Source organism: Callionymus lyra, chromosome 3 (genome assembly GCF_982586985.1).
Source record: "Callionymus lyra chromosome 3, fCalLyr1.hap1.1, whole genome shotgun sequence".
Taxonomy (NCBI): domain Eukaryota; kingdom Metazoa; phylum Chordata; class Actinopteri; order Syngnathiformes; family Callionymidae; genus Callionymus; species Callionymus lyra.
In genome coordinates this window covers 10,072,771-10,098,155 of record NC_141820.1, presented here as the reverse complement: position 1 = coordinate 10,098,155, position 25,385 = coordinate 10,072,771, and the positions used below count along the sequence as shown (strand labels likewise).

Genomic DNA, 25,385 nt, shown 5'->3' with positions numbered 1-25,385 from the left:
AAGATTACATTCCCCGGTTGCCTCCTGTTTCTCTTTTCTCTCTTGTCGTAGGAACAGATAAACCCGGCGTGACCCCAGTTTATCAGGAGAATGTTCTTGCTTAGCCTTGTTTGAGTCCATGAGTAGAAGAAATCCTCTCCTCAGGTCCTCCAGACCTCTGGTCCTCCTGCCCTTGTTATCCCCTCCTCGACTCTTTCCTGCTCCCAAAACAAAACAAAAAAAATCAGTTGTGGAACATGAAGGCAGTCGACTCGTCTGACCCTGACTCTGTCTCTCCTTCAGCCGTTCTGATTGGTGGACTGCTGGCCCTGGTTTTCGCAGATTTCCTGGTCATCGGTAAAAAGCAGGAGGCGACAGATCCTAGACTAGAGTAGTCCATAGAGACCCGAGTAGTCGTGTCCTTTTTGTTTGGTTTTGTTTCTCCTGATTTGAAACACATTTAGTTGCTAGTTAGACTAGTTCAAGTCGGGGGTCTGTAACTTATCTGGGGGGTCACCAGGGATCACTTCTTGTGGAGGCTTTCACTGTGAATTTTGTGTTATTTTGAGTTGTTATTGATTTAGTTTATAAAACTGTTATGACATTTATTCCTTATTGTTTTTACTTGCTCTGCCTGCATTCATAAAAACAAAGCTTGAAACCTCTGGTTTAAGCTAATTTGCAAATGATAGTGAAAAAAAAAGTTTTTTTAAAAGAAAAAATATATAAATAAATACAGTTTTTGTTGTTCTTCAGTGTTGAAAGTTGACTCAGATCAGTGCTTTCATGTTGTGTGTTGCATAATGTTACGTATACGATACGTATCACGATACAGAGGGCAACGATACGTACTATTACGATACCGTAGTAACGAGGATATATTTGTAGTATTGTCGAGTACTTGACTCTGGTGTTGCAGTATTTACAGACCACATGACTCTTGACAAAGTCGTAACTGCTTTTATTTGTTTTCAAACCAAAATATGTCCAAACATCAGCATTAAAAGCTGCAGGAGTCACTGTATCCTCTCGTCCTCAGTCATCGGTGGATGTAATTTGTAAATAAAAAAATCTAATTATTATTTTACACACGTTATTGACATGTAATCCATAAAAAAAAGTATTATACAAGTGAATGTAAAAGGATAATTTAAAAGCCAATATCGTAAAAAAAATAACGAGATATATCGATATTTCTTAAACCAAAAGATTAATGTTTTACAAAGTTTTTGTTATTTTTTTAAATCTAAGATGGCTGCAGAGTAGGGAAGTGTATTTTCATGCACCTCTGGTGTGTCCCGAATCGGGCACTTTCTCACTTACACTTAATATTTTGAGTAAACAAGTGTGTCCCAATAAGCAGTGTGCGAAAATGTAGTGCGCAATGAGCACTCAATTGGTGCACTCAAATGGCCGGAAAATTGAGTGTGGATCGATGGATACTTTCCACCCTCAACAGCCGCCATCTTAGTGACGTAGATGAAGCTAAACTGAAGCTACGTCACTGACGACACGTCTTCGGAACAGATACCAACGTAAATGTCTTGAGAAAACATTAATTTTACCACAAAACAACACAACAACAACCATTATACCACAATGAAACACAACTTTATAACTTGTTTTAATTGGTAAAAAGTGCTATCAAGTGTTAGGGTTCTAATGGACGGTTGCGATCAGTGTAAAAAAAAGAAGTAGAAGAAGAAGCCGTCGAGTCATTTCCTGTAAGTGTGTAGCGGCAGTGTTTGATTTGAGACAGTACTACACTGTTGAAATATGAGCACTGCAAAAGTAACTGTCTTACAGTGTACTGTAAAGCAGTGCACTTAGAGAAGTGCACGATCTGAGACACAGCACAGGTTTCCTCGGCTCTTTACGACGCTCTTAAAATGACGAGTCCAGAATTAATACGATTGTTTTTGAGACGCTGAGAAACCGAAGCGCTTTCACCAGATGTTCCCAATTAAAAGCAAACAAGCTTCTGCTGGAAAACCACAGTTTTTCATCCAGGATAATTTGGAGGTCAGGAGGTGGAGCAGCGGTTTAGTGCGGCAGCCTCAGGCCGGGCGTCGCGGGGAACTTTAATTGGACGTTTCTAGATGGTCCACGGGTCCACGCGACCTCTGCGACCCCGTCACGCCGGGAGCAGAGAAAACATATTTTCCGTGAAGCGACTTGTGGATGCAGGGATTTGAAATAACTCTGGATTATGAGGAACAACACGAGGCAAACTTGCTGCAACAAGGAAGTCATTTGATGATTTCTTCTCTAAAATTGGAACAAAGCGAACACCTCCCACTCAGACGACGCAAACAAAGTGTTTGGACCGACTACAGTTACGCTGCTGGCACTGAAGCCGTTTACCGTTTTGTGTTTTTTCTGGCTGTTGGATTGACACAAACAAACCTCTCACGCGTATAGCAGGCGTTCATCAGCAAACCTGGTGAAGAATAAGAAGGTGACGCAGTAGCACGTCTATATCGGGTTTTAAATCATCTCGACCTCCAGGTGGTGCTAGTTCTGATGCTATGAATACATCGAGGAAGTCGGTCGGCGTTTGAGTCGCGACACTTATTTAACGTTCAGACAAAAAGATCACAAGTGAATCTTTATTAACTGGCGAGGAACACACTGTGTCTAAGAGTGAATTATCCGACGATACGTATCACGATACACGGGCCACGATACGTGATACCTTTGCGGTGGCTCATAAAAAGCAGTTTACTTCAAGTAAAACTATATAAATTATATGTATTATAAGAAAATAATAGGGATGTGTATCGTCAAGAATCAGGCGGAAACATATCACAGTACAGGGATAACAATACAATTTTAGTGTTGAATTCACAGACCCTTGACTGTGACTCTTGACGATTGTGTAACTGCTTTTATTTGGTACTTAAACCAAATTGTATCCTCTCGTTCCCAGTCATCAACCGGTATCTCACAGGATTTCATGGTTAGCTGTGGAGGATGTAATGCCTGCTGCCATCTAGTGGCCAGAAGTTTAATTGCAACAGAAAAGAACTAGCTCCATGAATAGTTTTGTGATCATTTGAAATAAAATCTTATTATTTTGTTTATTCATACTGTATTGAAATATAAAATAACTATGATTAAAAAATAAAATGTTTAATTTGAATTCCACAAACTTCAAAAGAAAAAAAAATTCTTTCATTTGTTTTGAAACCAAAATATGTCCAAACATCAGCTTTAAAAGCTGTTGGAGTCGACTGTATCCTCTAGTCCTCAGTCATCAGTGGGGATTTCACAGGATTTCATGGTTACTTTAGCTGCCGAGGACGTAATGACTGCTGCCATTTAGCTGATGTCTAATTGCAACACAAAAATTAACAAACGCAATGAATATTTGCATTTTATCTGTATATAAAAAATAAAAGTAAAAAAAAAAAAAAAACAGTGTGCAGTGTACTGTGCTGTTGAATATCGATAGAGTATCATTAATACGAAGAAAATTATTAATAGAAAATAGAAGACGAATAAGTATATAAGTGTGAGTAGGCTGTGATGTTTTAAAAATGTTTTTTTTTTAAACAATGTTAAAGAAATTTCTACAAACATTTACTGATCAATTAAATATTATGTTGTTGTTTTTTATATTTTTTAAATAAATATTCTATATCGTTTTTTAATGGAAAAAACATGAGAGAAACAACAAACAAAAGAGGATTTATTTTACTTATTTATCTTCACGTGTTGACTTAGTCCAGGTCTTCAGAGATCGTATTTTGAACTCTTTTGTGTGTTGGTGTCCTCAGCGGTGATCGTGGGCGGCGTGGTCGGCGCTCTGTTCGCCGCCTTCCTGGTGATGCTGCTGGTCTACAGGATGAAGAAGAAGGACGAGGGCAGCTACACCCTGGAGGAGCCCAAGCAGGCCACCGTCACCTACCAGAAGCCCGACAAACAGGAGGAGTTCTACGCGTGAAAAACACCCTTTTTCATCCCTCCATCTTCTCCTCAAACACTCGAGAGCGCTGCTCTCTCTCTCTTTCGGGCGGACTCGGAAAACTGTCTTTTCAAAGAAAACCAACGAAAAAAAAACAAAAAAAAGAGGACAAAAAAAAGCAAAAACAAGCAAATATATCCAGAAAAATAACACACAAGCTGTTTTTAAATGTTGTTATTAATATTCTACAGATTCTCCTGTTCTGTCAGTGACGTTATTTTGTACAAGAAAAAAAGAAAAACACTAGCACATTTTTTTTCTGTTTTTACGGAGCGAGTGACAAAAGACGAGAGGGAGGAGGTGCGAGGGGGTGACCCCGACCCCCCCCCACAACACACCGCACCCCCCACACCCTTCCCTCGATCAAAACTACAAAAAAAAAAACAAAGAGCGTCTGGTTGGTCTCACAGAGCCCAGGGGTCAAAGGTCTCTTTTGTGCCTTCTGGTGCTCACACTCCCGCAGAGAAGTCACACACACACACACTGACTCGCACACACACACACACACACACGACTGACCGGCGGTGGCGCTGACCTCTCTCTCTGTGCTCGGCCAACCAGGAAACGGTGCTCGATCGCCCCCCGAAAACCACGGCCTGTGCGCTCCCCCTCAGCTGTACAAAGACTAGTTACCGATAGTAATAATAACCAATAATATATCGATGTGTTCCGCTGGATGGTGAGTCATAATAATACCAGGATAATAATAATAATAATAAAGGAGGATTGTGTATTTAGCAAAAGTTTTTATATGTAAATATCAGCATATTCTTTTTCTGGCGTCACTAACTTGCATGACCATGTTTTTGTTGTTTTTTATTTTGATCACGTCTGACGAAACACACGCTTATGGAGTTGTTTTGAAGGATCGACTGTCGCTCCTGGGTTTTCTTTCTTGTCTATAAAACGACCGCTCACGTATTTTTCTCTTCATGTCTGTTCGCCTTTTAAAATCTGAAGCAAGAACGTCAACGCGGCTGGATGCTTATTACGTTAGCTTGAAACGCTAAGTTAGCTTTGCATTAAAAATGTATCCTAGTTTGTTACGCCAACAATTTTTGTAACTTTTGGTTATTAAAAATCTATTTGCCTCTGAATCTGAAGCAAGAATGTCTACGCGGCTGGATGCTAATTACGTTAGCTTGAAACGCTAAGTTAGCTTTGCATTAACAGTTTATTCTAGTTGGTTACTCAGATCATTTTAGTTACTTTTGGTTATTAAAAATCTATTTCCCTCTAAATCTGAAGCGAGAATATCAACGCAGTTAGATGCTAATACCGCCAGCTTTCAACGGAAATTTAGCAATTCGCTCGTCCTGTTTTTGATCAAAAGATGACGCAAGAGTTTATTCTAGTTTGTCACTCGAACTTTTAGTAACTTTTTGTTACTAAGAATAAATCAATTTTGTCCAAGATCATCCACAAGCCTAGATGCTAATTTTGGTAGCTTTGAATGCTAACGTAGCTCCATCACAAGAAGGTATTGAAATGCTAATTTAGCATTAAGCTGTTTTTTACTCCAACAGTTTTTTTTTGTATCATTTAGTTATTAAAAATGTTGTCTAAGAAAGTCACCACGGCTAGATGCTAATTCCGTTAGCTTGAAATACTACCGTAGCAATTAGCTCCCTTTTTTTGCATTGCTTTTGTTACTCAGAAATCTTTCTAATAACCAAAAGTTACATCATATATTTTTTGAAAATTTACACTGGAATGTTATACTCATTTCATTAAAAAACACAATAACAGGAATGTCGGCAAAAGACTTCTACAGCACCACCAAATGTAAAACTGAACTCATTTCACAAGGAGGTGAAACTCATATTACAGAAGATAATACTAGCAATAATAATGCAAAATACTTCTTATTTTGTAGTAAGAATGTCAACACAGCCTGAGGCTAACTCCGTTAGCTTGAAATGCTAACTCAGCACTTAGCTCCATCATGTTTTTGCATCAAAAGATTATTTCCGCTCAAGAGTTTTGTCACTGTTTTTTAATAACCAAAAGTATATTGTTGGAAAGTTTTAGATTGCTACGTGAATATTTTTGCTAGCGTTCCATGTGACAACGGTGTACAAAAACAAACTAGCTTGAGTAGTAATGAGTAGCATGTTGAGTTGTTGACGTCCACCGCGATCAAATGCTAACGTGCTAACAAGGTCACTAAGACAACTCCATACGAACACAACATTTATTTTTTATTTTTTATTAATATTGTGAAGCATATCTTCAGTTGACACGTCGCACCAGTAGATGTCACCAGAGCGTATCGATCCGTCGGTGATGGGTTTTTAAGAGTTTGATCTGTTTATGTAAAAGCACAACCGTGTGTCCGGCCATCGTCATCTGACCCCCCGCGACCCCCGACCCCCGACCCCCCGAACACTTGTCGCATGCCTTGCTTAAGGAGTGTGAATCGTACCTGGATGTTGATCCCATTTGCCTTAATTTGGTTTTTACCATCGTTTATGGAAGTTTCATCAGAATATTGATCGTTGAATTTTAACAATTTAATGTTGAAACTGATTTTCTTTCATTTTTGAGCATTTAATTGAAAACATTTTTTTGGATTATTTATAAATAAGTGAATTACAAAAGTTAAATGGTTTCTTTTTTTTGTTTGTTTCTTACACGTAGAAATGTATTTTTAAATTCAAAATATTCAATAGTAAAATTTCAAGTTACGTTCAATTTTTTAACATTTTTAATTCAATATGAAACTTGTGATAAAACCGAGTACGAATGAAAACAATATTTAATTTGGAACATTTTAATTTTTTTGGTAATTATAGGAATTATAATATAAAACTCTTGATAGAAAAGCAAAATTTACGTTTTGAAAATTGACACATTTTTCAATTTAATAAAAAAAATATATATATATATCATTAGAAATGATTGAATATCAAGTATTAAAAAAACAAAAATGATATTTAATTTTTTGAAATTCAATAATTAAAGAAACTTAAAATAAAATAAATAATACAATTCAACCTTTTAATATAGTTTTCTTTATTCAGTTATTAGAATAAAAAAACACGCACAAGTATTGCAAAATAATATTTATTTTTGATTTATTGGAATTAGAATATCATTCCAATGTGATGTTTTTTTTAAATTAATTTTGAAAATATTCGAATTTTTGTAATTTCATTATTAAAAAAAAAATCATTATAATTATATCATAAAGAAAAAATAATATCATAATATCAATGTAAAAATCCACATTTAAATCAATATTCTGATGACACCGATGTACTTCCATACATTTCTGTCAGTAGATATTTGATATTTTCTAATTGGTCATCATGGGTTCGATTTTCACACTCGTGTTTTGATTGGGGTATGATTTGGGGGTGATTTAGGGGTGAGGGGGGTGTATATCTGTGCTTCTATCTAAAAGATTGTAACAATAACACACCAGTGCGACTGGACTAGTAGCGTCTCTTATACTGAGTACTGTAGATCAAAACTGCATGGGAGTCAAAACTATACTAGTCTGTGTGCGTGTGCGTGCGTGTGTGTGTGTGTGTGTGTGTGTGTGTGTGTGTGTGTGTGTGTGTGTGTGTAAGTCAGAATGTACTGTGGTCGAGTGTGTGTTTACCTCCTCCAGCAGTTCTCACGCTCTTCCACAGACGGGTAACACACCTCTTCCACTCATGTGTGTGTGTGTGTGCAGGGGGCAAGTGTGTGTGTCTCATCTTAAACCCATCACCTGTGTGCGTGCGTGTGTGTGTGTGTGTGTGTGTGTGTGTGTGTGTGTTTTATCTTGGTATTTCACAGACTCTTGTGTACACTGACTGTCGACGTGTGTTTTGGTCTCCGGGCTACTGAATGTGGGGCGCTCGCTCTCTTCACACACACACACACACACACACACTTTCACACACATGTGGTGTGTGTCTCACTCACTTGTCTGTCTGCCTGTCTGTCTCTCTGCCGCGGGGACAGACCCTCACTCCCCTCACAGGCGGGACTGATCTAAGCACGTCTTTTTCTAAAGTGACTGTCGAAGCATAAACATGTGCGTTTGTTACCCATCCGAGCCTGCGTAGCCAAATAAGACGTGTGTGTGTGTGTGCGTGTGTGTGTGTGCGTGCGTGTGTGAGAGTGTGTTTGTACATGAGTCGGTTGGCGACACGACTCTCTACGTTTGCTGTTCCCATTCCTGTTTTTATACATTTGCATTTTTTTAAGGCTGAGTTTTTGTCATCGGCTGAGTGAGCGAAGGGAGGCAGATCCTCACGTCACCGCCTGTCACTAATCTGCCTCTCTGGTCCAAATTAAACAGAAATCCTGATTGGACGAAACTCTCTTGTGTGTTTTTTTTTATTCACTGTTGATGTTTGTGTTGATTTTCACATGAAAACAACTGGACTTACTTACTAACTTACTTACTTACTAACTACTACTACTAGAAGTTAACATGTATGAGTTTATGCATCAAGTATCTGCCAGGAAATGATCAGACGCTGACCTCGATTAAATCAGGACAACATTAAAAACATGCTTTGATTATAGTGCAGATGAAAATGTTATTTATTTACTCTCCTTGTGTTCATTAGAAACAATTTTCAACTATAATAAAACAATTTTCAATTTAAATCAAACAATTTTCAACTATAATCAAACAATTTTCAACTATAATCAAACTATTTTCAACTAAATCAAACTATTTTCAACTATAATCAAACAATTTTCAACTAAAATCAAACAATTTTCAACTATAATCAAACAATTTTCAACTGTAATCAAATAATTTTCAACTAAAATCAAACAATTTTCAACTAAAATCAAACAATTTTCAACTATAATCAAACAATTTTCAACTATAATCAAACAATTTTCAACTAAAATCAAACAATTTTCAACTAAAATCAAACAATTTTCAACTATAATCAAACAATTTTCAACTGTAATCAAATAATTTTCAACTAAAATCAAACAATTTTCAACTAAAATCAAACAATTTTCAACTATAATCAAACAATTTTCAACTATAATCAAACAATTTTCAACTAAAATCAAACAATTTTCAACTAAAATCAAACAATTTCCAACTATAATCAAATAATTTTCAACTATAATCAAACAATTTTCAACTAAAATCAAACAATTTTCAACTATAATTAAACAATTTTCAAATATAATCAAACAATTTCAAATATAATCAAACATTTTTCAACTAAAATCACACAATTTTCAACTATAATCAAACAATTTTCAACTATAATCAAACAATTTTCAACTAAAATCAAACAATTTTCAACTATAATCAAACTATTTTCAATTTAAATAAAACAATTTTCAACTATAATCAAACAATTTTCAACTAAAATCAAACAATTTTCAACTATAATCAAACTATTTTCAACTATAATCAAACTATTTTCAACTATAATCAAACAATTTTCAACTAAAATCAAACAATTTTCAACTAAAATCAAACAATTTTCAACTAAAATCAAACAATTTTCAACTATAATAAAACAATTTTCAATTTAAATCAAACAATTTTCAACTATAATCAAACTATTTTCAACTATAATCAAACAATTTTCAACTATAATCAAACAATTTTCAACTATAATCAAACAATTTTCAATTTAAATCAAACAATTTTCAAATATTATCAAACAATTTTCAACTATAATCAAAAAATGTTATATCTACAAATTCTTCATACCAACTTTTCAATCAAAAGTCATGATAATAGCTTCAGAGGTCAAAGGTGACAAAGGATTATGATCGACAGGGTTTTGTTTTAACATCTTGATCCTCCTTCATCTCCGCCTTGAACGCAACACAACGAACCAAATCTTTTGTCCGACCTTCACGCGATCAGCAACGTAATCTAATCTCCACGTGTCTGACCTCTGACCTTTTGTTACCGTTCCCGACACAAACCCATCTTAAAAAAAAGCATGTTATCATCTCGACTGAGGATGAAGTCGTCCTGCAGCATATGTGAGTCCAGATGAAAACCCTCCGTGACTTGTGAGGCTCTGGTGCCGCCAGACTCTCCCTTGAATTATTGAAATGCAGTTTTTTTTTCGTCGCTGGGTTCGGATCCCGCCGACCGCTCCGCGAACGTCGCAGAACGTGGATTAACGGCGGTTTTGCCGAAGCTAAACCGTCGACCAAGTGTTCGGTCTGGACCCCCTTAACCCCCCCACTGGTGCTGGGCTGCACTTTGATGCTGGGGTCGATTCCCAGCCTCCCTGCTTGCTCAGCAGCCACGGAAATAGAAGATATTTCAGTAACATACGTTGAGTGTCGTTGTGGCACTAACGGCCTGACCTACATACCGCCCGTTAAACCCCCGCTCGTCTGAGGCGCCGCCGCCGCCGCCGCCGCCGCCGCCGCCGCCGCCGCGCACGTGAGCAAAGACAAGCGTCCGGGAACTCCTCACACTCTCCCCCGGGGGGAGTCGAACCTACAACCATCCTCCCCGGGTTGTTATCACGCAGGGATGCGTTGATGGATGAGGGGTCCCCCGGGGGGCCTCGAGAGAGAGGAAGTGATTAAAGTAAAAAAAGGAGGTTCGGTGAGGAGGAGTCTGGGGGTCTCTCTCTTGGCAATGACAGGACGTCCCTGATGAGGGTGCTTAAGATAGCGATGCCAGGGGGGTCTGACGACGGCGCCATCTGCAGGGAGACTGAGGGAAATAATGCAGGAGTCTGAGACCATGGTTCTCTGTCGTGACTCAACGACTGAAATAAATACGACTTTTTTCTTCCGTGCAAAAATGTTCAAGAGAACAAAAAACGAACAAAATAAATGTATCATGACTTCATGGTTCAGTGATGTTCACGTGGATCACGAATGATACTTTTGAATCAATAATACATAAAAATAACATTTTAGTACGAAGTGAATTATATCTTTGTTATATATTTAGTGAAATAGAAAAGTATTTATAAGAGGCAAAAAACATTTTTCTATTTTCTAAAAACATTTTTGGTTTGATTATAGTTTAAAAAAAAAAAGGTTTACAGTTAAAGATTGTTTGATTATAGTTGAAAATTGTTTGATTATAGTTGAAAATTGTTTGATTATAGTTGAAATTATTTGATTATAGTTGAAAAATGTTTGATTATAGTTGAAAAATGTTTGATTATATTGGAAAATTATTTGATTATAGTTGAAAATTGTTTGATTATAGCTGAAAATTGTTTAATTTGAGTTGAAAATGATTTAATTTCAGTTGAAATTGTTTGATTATAGTTGAAATTATTTGATTATAGTTGAAAAATGTTTGATTATATTTGAAAATTATTTGATTATAGTTGAAAATTGTTTGATTATAGTTGAAAATTGTTTAATTTGAGTTGAAAATGATTTAATTTCAGTTGAAATTGTTTGATTATAGTTGAAAATTGTTTAATTTCAGTTGAAATTGTTTGATTATAGTTGAAAATTGTTTATTTTCAGTTGAAATTGTTTGATTATAGTTGAAAATTGTTTGATTATAGTTGAAAATTGTTTAATTTCAGTTGAAATTGTTTGATTATAGTTGAAAATGGTTTGATTATAGTTGAAAATTGTTTATTTTCAGTTGAAATTGTTTGATTATAGTTGAAAATTGTTTGATTATAGTTGAAAATTGTTTATTTTCAGTTGAAATTGTTTGATTATAGTTGAAAATGGTTTGATTTCACTTGAAAATTGTTTGATTACAGTTGAAAATTGTTTGATTATAGTTGAAAATTGTTGATTTCACTTGAAAATTGTTAGATTACGGTAGAAAATAGTTGGATTACAGTTGAAAATTGTTTTATTACAGTTCAAAATTGTTTGATTTCAGTTGAACATTCTTTGATTTATAGTTGAAAATGGTATAAAGGAATAGAGACGCATCAAAACGCAAGTCTTTAACATTTACTTTTTTACATTTATCATATTCCAATTTCAAGATCCATTTGTTTAGCTGTAGCCTGTAACAACCTGGCTGATGTCGCCCCCTGCTGGCCATCCGGCAGTATCACTTCACTTCCGTGACCTCATTATTCACGACACACTTTTATAAATCTATTTTCTATCTATCTTTTCCTTTTCTAATCGAAAAAAATATAAACAGTTCATCGTATTCGGCCGTATTATTATGACTACCAACAAAAAGTCAATCGTCTTCCGAATTACATGAATTCTAGAATATTTAAGATTTCATTTTTATTTTATATATAATATAAAGATGTTTGTTTTTTTTAATACTTAAAATTGCCAAAATAGCGTCATTTATTTGTGTCACGTGAAAAGGTAACATCGTAAATTAAAAGGTAACGTGTTAAATAAAAAAAACATTTCAGTCCTGCGCTGTGATTGGTCGATTCTCTTCGGAACCAAACGACCCAACAAATGTTTTTTTTGTTTTTTTTAAAACTTTATCAAGTTGAGCAGCTGAACCAGACTCGTCATCAGAACCAGCACCAGAACCACCATCGCTCCATTAAGTCTCGTGTTAAAGCAACAATGACCGAACAGTCCGAGACTCCAGGTACGTTCATTAACTACTTAATGTGTCAATAATCAGCTTTTAATTAGTTTATGAGCCTCTGGAGGCGAGGGTTCGAATCCCCAGTGACTAGATAAAGTCTTGCTCACGGTTCGTCCCGCAGAGGTGAGACAAAGTCCCGCAGAAGCTCGAGGAAGATTAAATAAAAGTTTATAATTAATGTTCTGGACACGTGTTCAGGGAGGTTAGCGGGTTAGCAAAGGTTAGCAAAGGTTAGCTCGTTAATTAGCAGGTGGTTGATGGTTCAACGCCCGCTGAGGGTTTAAGGCTCGTGAGGCCGCAGTGGTTTGGAAACTTTTTATGAACGAGATAAAACCTTCTCACGACATTGTTTGTCACGTTTGTTTGAACCGCTGGTTTTAACGTGTATCGCGAACAAACTCTTGATTAGTTCGATTAATATTGTAACAAATATTTAAGAAAAGTAATATTTAAAGTCGCCTTGATAGTAGTTTAGTACAGGGGTTTTCTTCAAGGGCCACATTAAATTCTGTGAATGTTGTTAGGAGCCGTCAAGCAAAAAGAGAGCTGAAAAAAATCCCTAAAAAAAATAAGGACATTCGTCATTAGGTCGTGACATTTATTGAGCTAAATATGCTGCAATTTTATTCTTTTATAGATTAGTTTTTCTCAAAACATCTCTTCATCTAACTTAAAAAAAAAAGTTTTTTGTAAACGTTTAAAATGTAGTTGTCCAAATAAAATTAATAATACAATAAAAATGTATATATTTGATACCTTGCGCCCCGTGATGACGTCATCATATCAGCGTTCTAGTTCCACGACAAAAGCAGGAAGTCAGACTTTACAGGGAAATAAAAATAAATATCTGACGTAAGTAATTTATATTTGTAAAGCGCTTTTCCAGACATATGAATATGTTCATGATGAAACCCACACGTACTTAACAAGTATCCACTTTAGTAAAACATGGGTCACACAGTATAACACCTAAAAGCACTTGGTGAGTGCAGACCCCCGCCAAGCAGCTCATAACCTATATATGGTTACGTGAGTAAAATGATAAAGATGACTTCATTTATATGAACCATTAAATGAATATTAAATAAATATTAAGACAGTTATGGATTTTTAAATCTGTGAAAATAAACTTTAAAACTAAGTCAATATTTTAGGTTTGATCTTATTGTTGAATCTCACTTTCAAAATGTCATAACATGCTTAATTTCTAACCAATTTTCCGAAGGTTGCTATCGTTGGAAAGCTTGCGAAACAAAGACCTTTAATTTTTTCAATTAATTGATGTTCAATATGAAAATTTGTCTCTCAGTAAAGGCGTAGAAAAAACTTAACAGCCCAGATTGAACAAACATTCGATAAATGGTTTGAATATACAGTCATGGAAACATAAAACACAGTAATGGTGTATTTTTATTAGATTAAATCCATGAAATTAGTGTTTTAGTGACGGAAATGTTCAGTAAACGTGGTGGTCGGACTTGACCAGGCAATCAAAAATAAATGTGAATCGATCAATATAAAAGGTATTTGTCAAATACATGTATAAAATATGCTATAATGGTGATTTCAATAAACGTTTGACTCGCCTTAGATGTTTTGCAAGGAAGTTTTGTCGAGTTGGAAAATGTTGTCAGAGATTTGTGGCCAATATATATATATATATATATATATATATATATATCAAATATATTTAAGCTAGTTTAAATGACAAATACACAAAAGAAAATATGCATCAGATGAACTGTTTTGTTTCACAAAAACAAATGACTCCCAACATTTCTGTCATTAATGGTTATTTGAATAATTAAAGTATTTGTCACAATAGACTGATTGAAATGACAGTAATATGCAGATTGTTTAATTGCGTTTTAATTTCCAAAGCTACTGTTTTAACTAATAATGCTGAAGCTGCTTGAGCCACGGATCAGATGGATTATGTCTGAGACGATCGATGTCACATAAACGATGGGTAAAAATAAATGATCTTGTTTTTATTTTCTCATAAAGGAAGAATATTGCTGGAGTTCACTGTCTTCGCTGAAGACTTGATGTTAAATCATGAAATAAGAAACATTAATTCATCGCCGGCCGAGTCGTTTGTCAATGTTTTATCCTCCGCCGGTGCCTAACGGAGTGAGACGAGTGTTCTGTGTTCAGACCCGTCTGGTCCGACAACTGAGGCTGTTTAGTCGCCGACGGAATATAAATGTATCGTTTAGAGAAGGTACAAGTACATTTACTCTCCGCACGGAAAGAAAAAATAATTCAAACTATTTCTCTTTCATAAGATCATTAGAGGTGAATACACTTAAATGTTTGGCTTTTTTCTGATGGTTATTTTATGGTTTATATTTCTATATATACTGTATAGAATACATTTAAAAGATTTACAATTAACATGTTAATATTTAGAGTTTGTTAATTTTTGTGTTGCAATTCAACTTCCCGCCGCTAGTACCGCAGCATCCTACGCAGCTTAAGGAACGATAGAATCCTGCGCGATCCTGATGATGACTGAGGATAGGAGGATACAGTCGACTCGACTAGTTTTTTTTTTCGAGTACTTGACTCTGGTGTTTTGCGGAATTTACAGACCACATGACTCTTGACGAAGTCGGTTTCATTTGTTTTCAAACCAAAATATGTCCAAACATCAGCTGCTGGAGTCGACTGTATCCTCTCGTCCTCAGTCGTTGCCGGAATCCACGGTAACCTCTCATCCTCCTTTGGGATTTCACAGGATTTCATTGTTTTTTTTAGCGGCTGAAGATATGACTGCTGCCATCTAGCGGCCGGAAGTTGTAATGAATTGTAACACAACAATGATCAACAAACTATCTGAATATTTGCTTGTTAATTGTAAAATAAAAATTACTATACACACATTATTGAAATGTGTACCTTAAAAGAACTACAATTAAAAAATGATTTGAAAGCCAATTTGTTTTTAAACTCCAAAAAACAGCACTGTTGCATATTAATAAGGTATTGTGAAATAAATTGTGATATTTAAGTGTATCTTGTCACAGCCCTAATAATAAATAGAAATTGTATAAATTAAATACGAATAAAATCTGATTTGTAAAAAAAACAAGTGAAATTCTCACATAACTCGTCTTATAACCAGAAAATTGAAAATTTTATTTGCATGTTATTGACATGAATTAATTTGTACTTGATTAAAGTGTTATTTTTTTCACAGTCGTCCAAAACTCCACCTGTACTCAGTTGGATCGTGAACCAAGTCAAGAGTTGTCGTCGACGGAGAAGGAGACGCGTGGAGATGACACGGGTCAGCGTGAGCCGCCGCCGCTCTCCGTCCAATCAGAGAAGGACGAGGGCTGCGGCGCCGCCGTGCGCCCGGAGGAGGCGGAGCTTAAGAAGCGAAGCGGCAAAAGAACCAGGAAGGAGAAACACACGGAAGTCCATGGAGATCTGGATCAGGATCAGGTTTTGGGAGAAACTTTTCTCTCCAAGACTGTGTTGATGCACAGGCCGGACCTGAACCCCAGCGAGGACCACGTTTGTTCCTCCTGCCAGCACCCCCCCCTGACCTCGTCCGTGCCCCCCCAACATGCACCCCAGCATCATGTGACCGCCAGAAAAATAGCACTTTTAGCTTTCGGCGGATCTCAGTTCTGTCCACAGACGAAGGTGAGACACTCAGGAGTGTTAGGAGGCCAGAGAGGAACGACTAGAAGTTGTTTGAATCTGGTGTTTGGGCGAATGATTTGCTGTGTGTGTGATCAGGGGTCAGAGGTCGGATGGAGCCTCTGACTGAAGAGTTCAGAATATGAAAAGTTAATTTGCCACAAGGACATGAATTTTATATGTTTATATGTGAAAATAGTAAGTGTGTCTGAGTGTATGTCTGAGTGTGTGTGTCTGTCTGCGTCTCAGTTTGTGTGTGTCTGCGTTTGTGTGTCGGTCTCTGTCTAAGTGTGTGTGTCTGTTTGTGTGTCTGTCTCTGTCTATGTCTCAGTGTGTCTGTCTCTGTCTGCGTCTAGGTGTGTGTCTGCGTTTGTGTGTCTGTTTCTGTCTGCGTCTAGGTGTGTGTGTGTCTGCGTTTGTGTGTCGGTCTCTGTCTGCGTCTAGGTGTGTGTGTCTGTCTCTGTCTGCGTCTAGGTGTGTGTGTCTGCGTTTGTGTGTCTGCGTTTGTGTGTCTGCGTTTGTGTGTCTGTCTCTGTCTGCGTCTAGGTGTTGTGTGTCTGCGTTTGTGTGTCTGTGTTTGTGTGTCTGTCTCTGTCTAGGTGTGTGTGTCTGCGTTTGTGTGTCTGTCTCTGTCTAGGTGTGTGTGTCTGCGTTTGTGTGTCTGTCTCTGTCTAGGTGTGTGTGTCTGCGTTTGTGTGTCTGTCTCTGTCTGCGTCTAGGTGTGTGTGTGTCTGTCTGAGTTTGTGTGTCTGTGTTTCGTTGTGTGTATCTGTCTGCGCCTCAGTGTGTCTGCATTTGAGTGTTGTGTCTTTCTGCCCCGTCTTGAATTTGTGTTCCTTCACTAACTGAAGAACCTCTAAATGTGTAACATAACTTTATTTATAAGAAAGTGTCGACATGGATAAAGAAACATTACTTTAAATGTAACGAATAAGAATAAAAAACATCAAAACGAAGAGACAATGAAAAACATCCAATAATAACTCTAGAGGAAGCATTATGTGTGTTTGATAAAGTGAGAAACACAAACATGGTCGAGGATGTGATGTAAGTTCATCTCTGTAAACACTTAATTACTTAGAATGTCATCAGTGACACATGTTGATGATGTCATCAGTGACACATGTTGATGATGTCATCAGTGACACACGTTGATGATGTCATCAGTGACACACGTTGATGATGTCATCAGGTGAGAAGATCCAAGAGCTTCACCAAAAGCTGCAACAACTGCGATCAAGTCGTCCACGGAGCTCCGGCGCCGGAGTTCGACGCCGTGGACTTCGGCGAACTGGCGGCGCCGCCGAAGCGCTGTCGGACCCTCTACAACCCCGGTGACTGAACCCTGAGTTCTGTCTGAAGGTGGTCTCGCCCGGTTCTGACCCGTGTGTTTGTGCAGATCAGCTGGAGCTGCTGGAAGCCTTGTTCCAGGTGGAGCGTTACCCCGACTCTGAGAGGAGGAAAGCCATGGCTCAGCTCGTCGGCGTCACTCCTCAGAGGGTTCTGGTGAGTCGGCGCATTTTTTAACGTCCAGAGTCGAAACTATTCCGAGAAAATATTGGTGCAAGAAAAACATAAACATAAAAAAAAAATGATCTTCACTGATCAAATATTGTAGTGTGAATGTATACTTTAGTAACAGGAAGTAGTTTTATTTTGATAATGTCTTTTCAATCTCTGAGGCTCTGTAGCTGTGTCTCAAATTGCGTACTTGCGTACTTAAACTTAGTATTTTGCATACTCAACTTTGCATCTCAATTCTTAGTATGTGAAAGTTAGTGCTCCATACACACTACATTTTCGTACTAAAACGTCCACAAAACTGAGTATGGATCTATGGATACTTTCTACCCTAAACGACTCCATCTTAGTGACGTTGACAATGTAAACGGAAGTTACTTCATATGTATGTATATATATATATATATATATATATATATATACTCTTACAGGTGCATTTATAGCCAGCAGTAGGAGGATGACACATCTTCGGTGCTGATACCAGCGTAAATATCTCGCCAATATTTAGTTTCTCATATTTCTTGATCCAAACCAAACGTGCTGCCAGTAGGTGTCGCTAGTGTTCCTACAGCTGGTTGAAATCATTGTTAAATAATAGTAGAAGAAGAAACTGTCGCGTCATTTCCTGTTGGTGTGTAGCAGCAGAGTTTGATTTGAGACATACTATATGTGGAGAACTAGTTACTAGTTAGTACGTACACTATCCTGATGCATACTAACTTCCAGTGCACTGAAGTATGTGATTTGAGACACAGCATGAGACTGTGTTTGTCCTCCTTCACCAAACAAATTAAATTCCTTCAACATCAGTTTTTATATGTATTTATTTACGTTTTAAGGTCATGTTATGAATCCGTTTGCTGAGCGTGACCAAGCTAGCCATGTTGTTAGCTTCATGTAGTAGCATGTTAGCTTCATCAGCTTGTCCTGTGGTGTGTCCTAAATCACGCACTTCTGCATTTACACTTAAGATTTTGAGTACCCAAGTGCGTGTGCGAAAATGTATTGCACTATGCGCACTCAATTGAGGCACTTAAACGGCCATAAAATTGAGTGTAGATCGATGTACACTTTCCACCCTCAATGGCCGCCATCTTAGTGACGTAGATGAAGCTATGTCTAGAGCTTCATAAGTTTTACTTTAATTGTGTTTTGTTTTTTTTATTTTATCCTAAACCCTGACATCTTAATAAGTCATTATGTCAACATAAACTTTAATATACTTTGATACAAGAGATTTTTTGTTGTTTCATTTGAATCTGGAAATTTTCATAAAAATCTTAAAGTGGTTTCAGTCATGTCGACTAAGGGTTGGGATTATTTTTAATCTGCTTCTTCTAAGAGTTATAGACAAATGTTTGTTCATTTTAATGTAGCGACTGGAGCTCAGTTATCTTCCTTTTTGTCCAAAAATACACTTAACAACATCCAAATACCTTCATACTGCTCGTGTGTAACGTACTGAAGCCTCGACAGGTGCAAAAAAACAAAACAAGACTGTATTTTGAGATGGTTTACAGCAGAAGCTAACATGCTAACATGCTACACAGACAGGAAACGCTCACAAAGCTCCACTGTCATATTTTTTATCAGAAGAAATTGTAATTATCTCGACGTCATCTCATGTTTTTTTTTCAGGTTTGGTTTCAGAACCGCAGAGCAAAGTACAAGAAGATCAACTCTTTGAATGGAGGCGAAGGGAGGCACAGACGGGCTCTACCAGTTTCCTCTGTGAGACTCGCCAAAGAACAAAGTGTTTCAGAAGTTCCTTCCCAACGGTCAGTGAACGCATCGTCTGATTGTTTTACCGCCTTTTTCCTTCTTCGGTCTAATTTATCTCATTGATCTTAAATTTTTCTCTGTTTGTTCTTCATGAAACACTCGTCAAATTCCTTCAACAGTTTTACTCTTCTTATACTTATGTTTAATTGTGTTGAGGGCGTTGGACTGTATTCAATCCGCTATTAAACTGATTTAATTAAACTTGTTTTATTCTATTTCCATTCTAGCTGTAACTTATTTAATACTGGGTTTTCTTCTTTTCACTTTAATTTCTATTTTATTAAAGTTTTTATTGACTGTGAAAACATGTTTATATGAAACAACAATCTAAAATATATACTGTGTGTATATGTGTGTGTATATATATATATATATATATGATCAATTATGAAACGGAATAAAATGGATCCATTGATAAAGTAGAATTATTCAACAATGCATTTCATTTGACTTTTTTTAGATTTAACATTTGACATAAAAACGCATATTTATTATATATAATTATAATATAATTTTATATATATAATAACTAAGAATTGCATTAGTAAAGAGCAATAAAAACAAACTAAAATGGGTACATTATTTAATAAGCTATAAACGTTTCTATAAGATCAGTATGATTGGTTTACACTGACCTCGTGTGGGCATTATTAGAACTAACACATCAAAGGCTTTAATCTGCCCGAGTTCTTCATCATCATCGTCATTTTCATCATCATCTCATTCATCATAATTTCATTCTTCATCATCATAATCATATTTATCATCCTTTTATTCTTTATCATGGTTTTAACATCTTCATTTTCTTTTTCATCTTCAGCATCATTTTATTCTTAATCTTCATCATGATTTTCTTCTTCATCATTATCATCTTGATCATCATTTTCTCTTTATTCATCATCATCTTCATCTGCATGATTTTTCATGATTTTACATCATCTTCTTAAGGATTTTCTTATCTTCATCTTCTTCTGCATCATCATCTTCATGATTTTCTTCTTTATCATTATAATTTTCTTTTTCATCTTCATGATTTTTATTATCTTCATTATCGTTTTCTTCATCTTCATCATTTTCTCCATCATCTTCTTCATTATTATTATCATCTTCATCATTTTCTCCATCATCTTCTTCATTATTATTATCTTCTTCATCATTTTCTCCATCATCTTCTTCATTATTATTATCTTCTTCATCATTTTCTCCATCATCTTCTTCATTATTATTATCTTCATCATCATTTTCTCCATCATCTTCTTCATTATTATTATCATCTTCATCATTTTCTCCATCATCTTCTTCATTATTATTATCTTCTTCATCATTTTCTCCATCATCTTCTTCATTATTATTATCTTCATCATTTTCTCCATCATCTTCTTCATGGTTTTCTTCTTCATCATTATTATCTTCATTTTCTCCATCATCTTCTTCATTATTATCATCTTCATCATCTTCTTCATGGTTTTCTTCTTCATCATTATTATCTTCATTTTCTCCATCATCTTCTTCATTATTATTATCATCTTCATCATTTTCTCCATCATCTTCTTCATCATTATTATCTTCATTTTCTCCATCATCTTCTTCATCTTTATTATCATCATCATCTTCATGATATTCTTCATAATCTCCATCTTCTTCATGATTTTCTTCATCAGTATAATCTCCATTATCATTTTCTTCATTATCTTTTTCATCTTCCTCATATACATTCTCATAATTGTTGTCTTCTTTTCCTGAGTATCATCATTTTCATCTTCTGCACATGTGGCCCCTGATGTTTCTTAAGAGTCCACAACACCAACATCCAGTTCTGCTTCACGTTTTATATCTAATTCTCATAATGAACTGAGACGTGTGTGAACTTCCGTCCTCTGACTTGTTGCAGACCCAACTCTAGTTTGTGTGTCCCCTACACCCTGATCCTGCCTCAGTCGTCCCCTGAAGGCCCCTGTGCTTCAGCCCAGTCCAGTGAGCCGTACCTCTGTGACCCCGGAACTCAAGCCGACCTCAACGCTCCAGGTTCTCTTCCTCTTGTTCCTCCTGGTCTTCAAAACTCCACCTTCATGTCCTGACTCTCCTCTCACAGCCGCGTCCACGTCGACGCCCTCGTTCAGCCCCAGGAAGGCGTTCACTCAGTGCACCTGGATCAGCCCCCCGCCGCTCAGGAGGGTCACGGCTCTTCATCACCTGTTCACGTCCTCCTACAGCGCCCCGCCTCCCTTCAACACCCCGGAGTTCACGCCTCCCTTCCTGGGGGATTCTACCGAGGGTCTGTTCAGCAAGGATCACCATGACGACGTCACCATGACGACCTACCCCAGGTGAGATCACACCTGCATGTTTATGTTGACACCAGTTTATGAAGTAGAAACTGTCGAGGAGCTTTTATCATTTATCAAGATTTATCAAACGTATTCTTTTTTTTTTAAGCAAAACGAAGGTATATTTGTATATTCTCATCATTTTCATTGTCATCATCATCATCATCATTTTCATCATCTTTTTCATTGTTATCTACATTATTAGCATCATTTTCTTCATCTTCATCATCATCATCATTTTCATCATCATCTTTTTCATTGTTATCTACATTATTATCATCATTTTCATCATCATCATCATCATCATTTTCATTGTTATCTACATTATTAGCATCATTTTCTTCATCTTCATCATCATCATCATTTTCATCATCATCTTTTTCATTGTTATCTACATTATTATCATCATTTTCTTCATCATCATCATCATCATTATCATTTTCATCATCATCTTTTTCATTGTTATCTACATTATTATCATCATTTTCTTCATCATCATCAATTTCATCATCTTTTTCATTGTTATCTACATTATTATCATCATTTTCTTCATCATCATCATCATTTTCATCATCATCTTTTTCATTGTTATCTACATTATTATCATCTTCTTCATCATCATCATTTTCATCATCTTCATTATCATCATGGTTATCTACATTATTATCATAATCATTTTCTTCATCATCATCTCCATATTATCATCAACATTTTCTTCATCGTCGTCATCAATATTATCATCATCTTCATTATCATTATTTTATCACTATCTTCATTTTCATCGTCGTCATATTTATCATCTTCATTATTATCATCGTCATCTTATTCTTCATTTTCATCGTCTTCAGTATCATCATCATTTTCATCTTCAGTATCGTCATCATCATCATCATCGTCTTTATTTTCTTCATCATCCTTATCTTCAGTATCATCATCATTTTCATCTTTATAATTTTCTTCATTTTTATTTTCATCTTCATTGTTTTCATCATCACTTTCGTCTAAATCTCTTCTATCTTCCTACTCTTTATCTTCCTCATCATTTTCAAAATTTTATTTTTATTGTTTTCATCTTCATCACTGGCAACAATAGTTTCTCTTTCTGATTTTCACCTCCATCATCTTCATCATCTTCTTCCTTTCTTCATCAAAATAGAGAAGCAACAAAGACTGTCAGTGTTTGATCTGCTTGAGATTGACGGCTGCTATAAATAATATTCTTGTATGTATTTGAATATCTGCTCGGTATGTGTATATATAAGTATGTATGTGTATATATATACACACACACACACACACACACACACACACACACACACACACACACACACACACACACACACACACACACACACACACACACACACACACACACACACACACACACACACACACACACACACACACACACACACACACACACACACACACACACACACACACACACACACACACACACACACACACACACACACACACACACACACACACACACACACACACACACACACACACACACACACACACACACACACACACACACACACACACACACACACACACACACACAGTGGGGAGAACAAGTATTTGATACACTGATCATTTTTTTTCAAGATTGTCTACTTACAAAGCATGTGGATTATGTAATTTGTATCAAAGGTTAAACTGTGAGACACAATCTGAAACAAAAAATGCAGAAAATCACAGTGGATGATTTTTTTAAAATAATTAATTTCATTGATTGACATATTTGATCGTCTTTTAACCAGTAAGAACTGAGGCTCCCACAGACCTGTTGGTTCTTCTCTAAGAAGCTGTTCTCCACTCTTACCTGTATTAACTGCACCTCAACTGAACTCAATACCTGTGTAAAAGACACCTGTCCACAAACTCCAACCTCTCCACTATGGAACAGAGAGCTGTGCAAGGACATCAGGGATAAGACTGTAGACCTGCCCGAGGATGGGATGAGCTACAGGACCATAGAAAAGCATCTCGGTGAGAAGAACTGTTGGTGCAATTATCAGAAAATGGAAGAAGTTCAAGACGACGGTCGATCTCCATCGGTCTGGAGCGCCATTGCAAGATCTCTCCTGGTGGAGCATCAATGATCATTAGGACGGTGAGGGATGAGCCCAGAACTACATGGCAGGACCTGGTCAATGACCTGAGTAGAGCTGGGACCACAGTCTCAAAGAAAACCATCAGTAACACACTTAAGGCCCGTCTGACGTTTGACCATCTGGATGATCCAGAGGAGGAATGGCGGAAGGTCATGTGGTCTGACGAGACAAAAGTGGAGCTTTTTTGGTCTAAACTCCACTTGCCGTGTTTGGAGAAAGAAGAAGGATGAGAACGACCTCCAAGAACACCATCTAAACTGTGACGCATGGAGGTGGAAACATCCTTCTTTGATGACTTTCTGTTTTAGATTGTCTCTCACAGTTGAACCTTTGATACAAGTGACATAATCGACATGCTTTGTAAGTGGGAAAACTTCAAAAATCAGCAGTTTATCAAGTGTATCAAATACTTGTTCTCCCCTCCTGTATGTGTTTATATATTATTATTGAACATCATGTTATATAATGTTATATTTTTGTTTTATTTTTATGATATTAGGTTTATAAAGGTATTTATTTAGTGTATATGCGGTATGTTATAAAGTGATGAGTGTAAAATATTTCTACATGGATATGAATACATGAAAATATACTACAAATAACAAATATAATAAAAGACAATATATATACTGCTACAAACTGAAAACTAGTTAAAAAGCAACTAAAACAGTCTTGGCTTATTTCAACCATATGCAGTGTTTTGTTTTTTGGGGGGTTTGCATTATATTTATAGTTGTTTTACAAATAGTTAAACTTGTTGAAACTCAAATTAATTCTTGTACAAACCTGACGAACGACGACATGTTTCTCTGAGTTCAATTGTCGACAATTTTCCACAAACGCCGAGACATTTATTCTTTCTCAGTTTCCCATTTAATTTCATGGAGAATTTCGTCTCCATGGCGACCAGCCAACACAACAACAACAACAACAACCTCTTCTACCAACCGGCCACCTTCCCCCCCACTGGGGCGACACAAGAGACCCCTCAAGTGTCTCAGAGCTTCAACCCGTCCTCGAGCCCTCGGTCGTACATGACCTACTGCGGCGACACGTCCGCCAACGAAAGACACGTGTCGGCCCAGAACCAGAGACCGGTCCAGATGCAGCCCGTCGGTGAGCACGGTGAGTGGCTGGAGCATCATGGGAAACGCTTGAGTATCTCCTGGTCGCCAGGTAACCCCGGCCATGACTCGCCTCCAGGTGTGCCGCCTCAGTACCTGCTGAACTTCAACAGCTTCGCGGCGGCTCAGGATCTCCTGTCGACCAGGGACCACCACTGCCCCCCCGCCGGCACCAAACCCCTGCACACGCCCCACCTGCTCCCCGAGCTGCCCCTCAGCCCCGCCGACTCCGTGAGCCTCTCCGGGTCGCCGACCTCGTTCATGGGCCTGGAGTACGTGAGCCAGTTCCAGAGCGAGTTGTCCAACATTCACTTCTGATGGTAAACGTTTGTTCAAAATGTTTCTTGATACTTGATGTTGTCGTGTGTTCAATCCAACGTTCCTCAACACTGCCGCGAGTCCGTGTGTTCA

At 37.0% G+C, this 25,385-nt stretch overlaps 2 protein-coding genes across 3 annotated transcripts in view; both read left to right on the top strand.

Annotated features, from left to right (window-relative positions):
- Window positions 1–8,259, top strand: part of sdc3 (syndecan 3) — a 69,699-nt gene extending 61,440 nt beyond the window's left edge. The window contains exons 5-6 of one of the 2 annotated variants that reach the window (XM_087786402.1): window positions 283–336; window positions 3,759–8,259. In XM_087786402.1, the coding sequence (XP_087642528.1) occupies window positions 283–336; window positions 3,759–3,925 (221 nt within the window). In that variant the 3' untranslated portion in view covers window positions 3,926–8,259. The remainder of the gene's footprint in view (window positions 1–282; window positions 337–3,758) is intronic. The other variant, XM_087786403.1, reaches the window with a different exon arrangement.
- Window positions 8,260–12,371: 4,112 nt separating this feature from the next.
- On the top strand, window positions 12,372–25,306 carry nobox (NOBOX oogenesis homeobox). Its single transcript, XM_087786401.1, has 9 exons — window positions 12,372–12,446; window positions 15,649–16,100; window positions 17,290–17,431; window positions 17,497–17,603; window positions 19,257–19,396; window positions 21,292–21,425; window positions 21,493–21,727; window positions 24,716–24,975; window positions 25,054–25,306. Exons 1-9 carry the CDS (start codon window positions 12,422–12,424, stop codon window positions 25,290–25,292), a joined length of 1,734 nt encoding a protein of 577 aa, XP_087642527.1. The 5' UTR covers window positions 12,372–12,421; the 3' UTR covers window positions 25,293–25,306.
- Window positions 25,307–25,385: the final 79 nt, after the last annotated feature.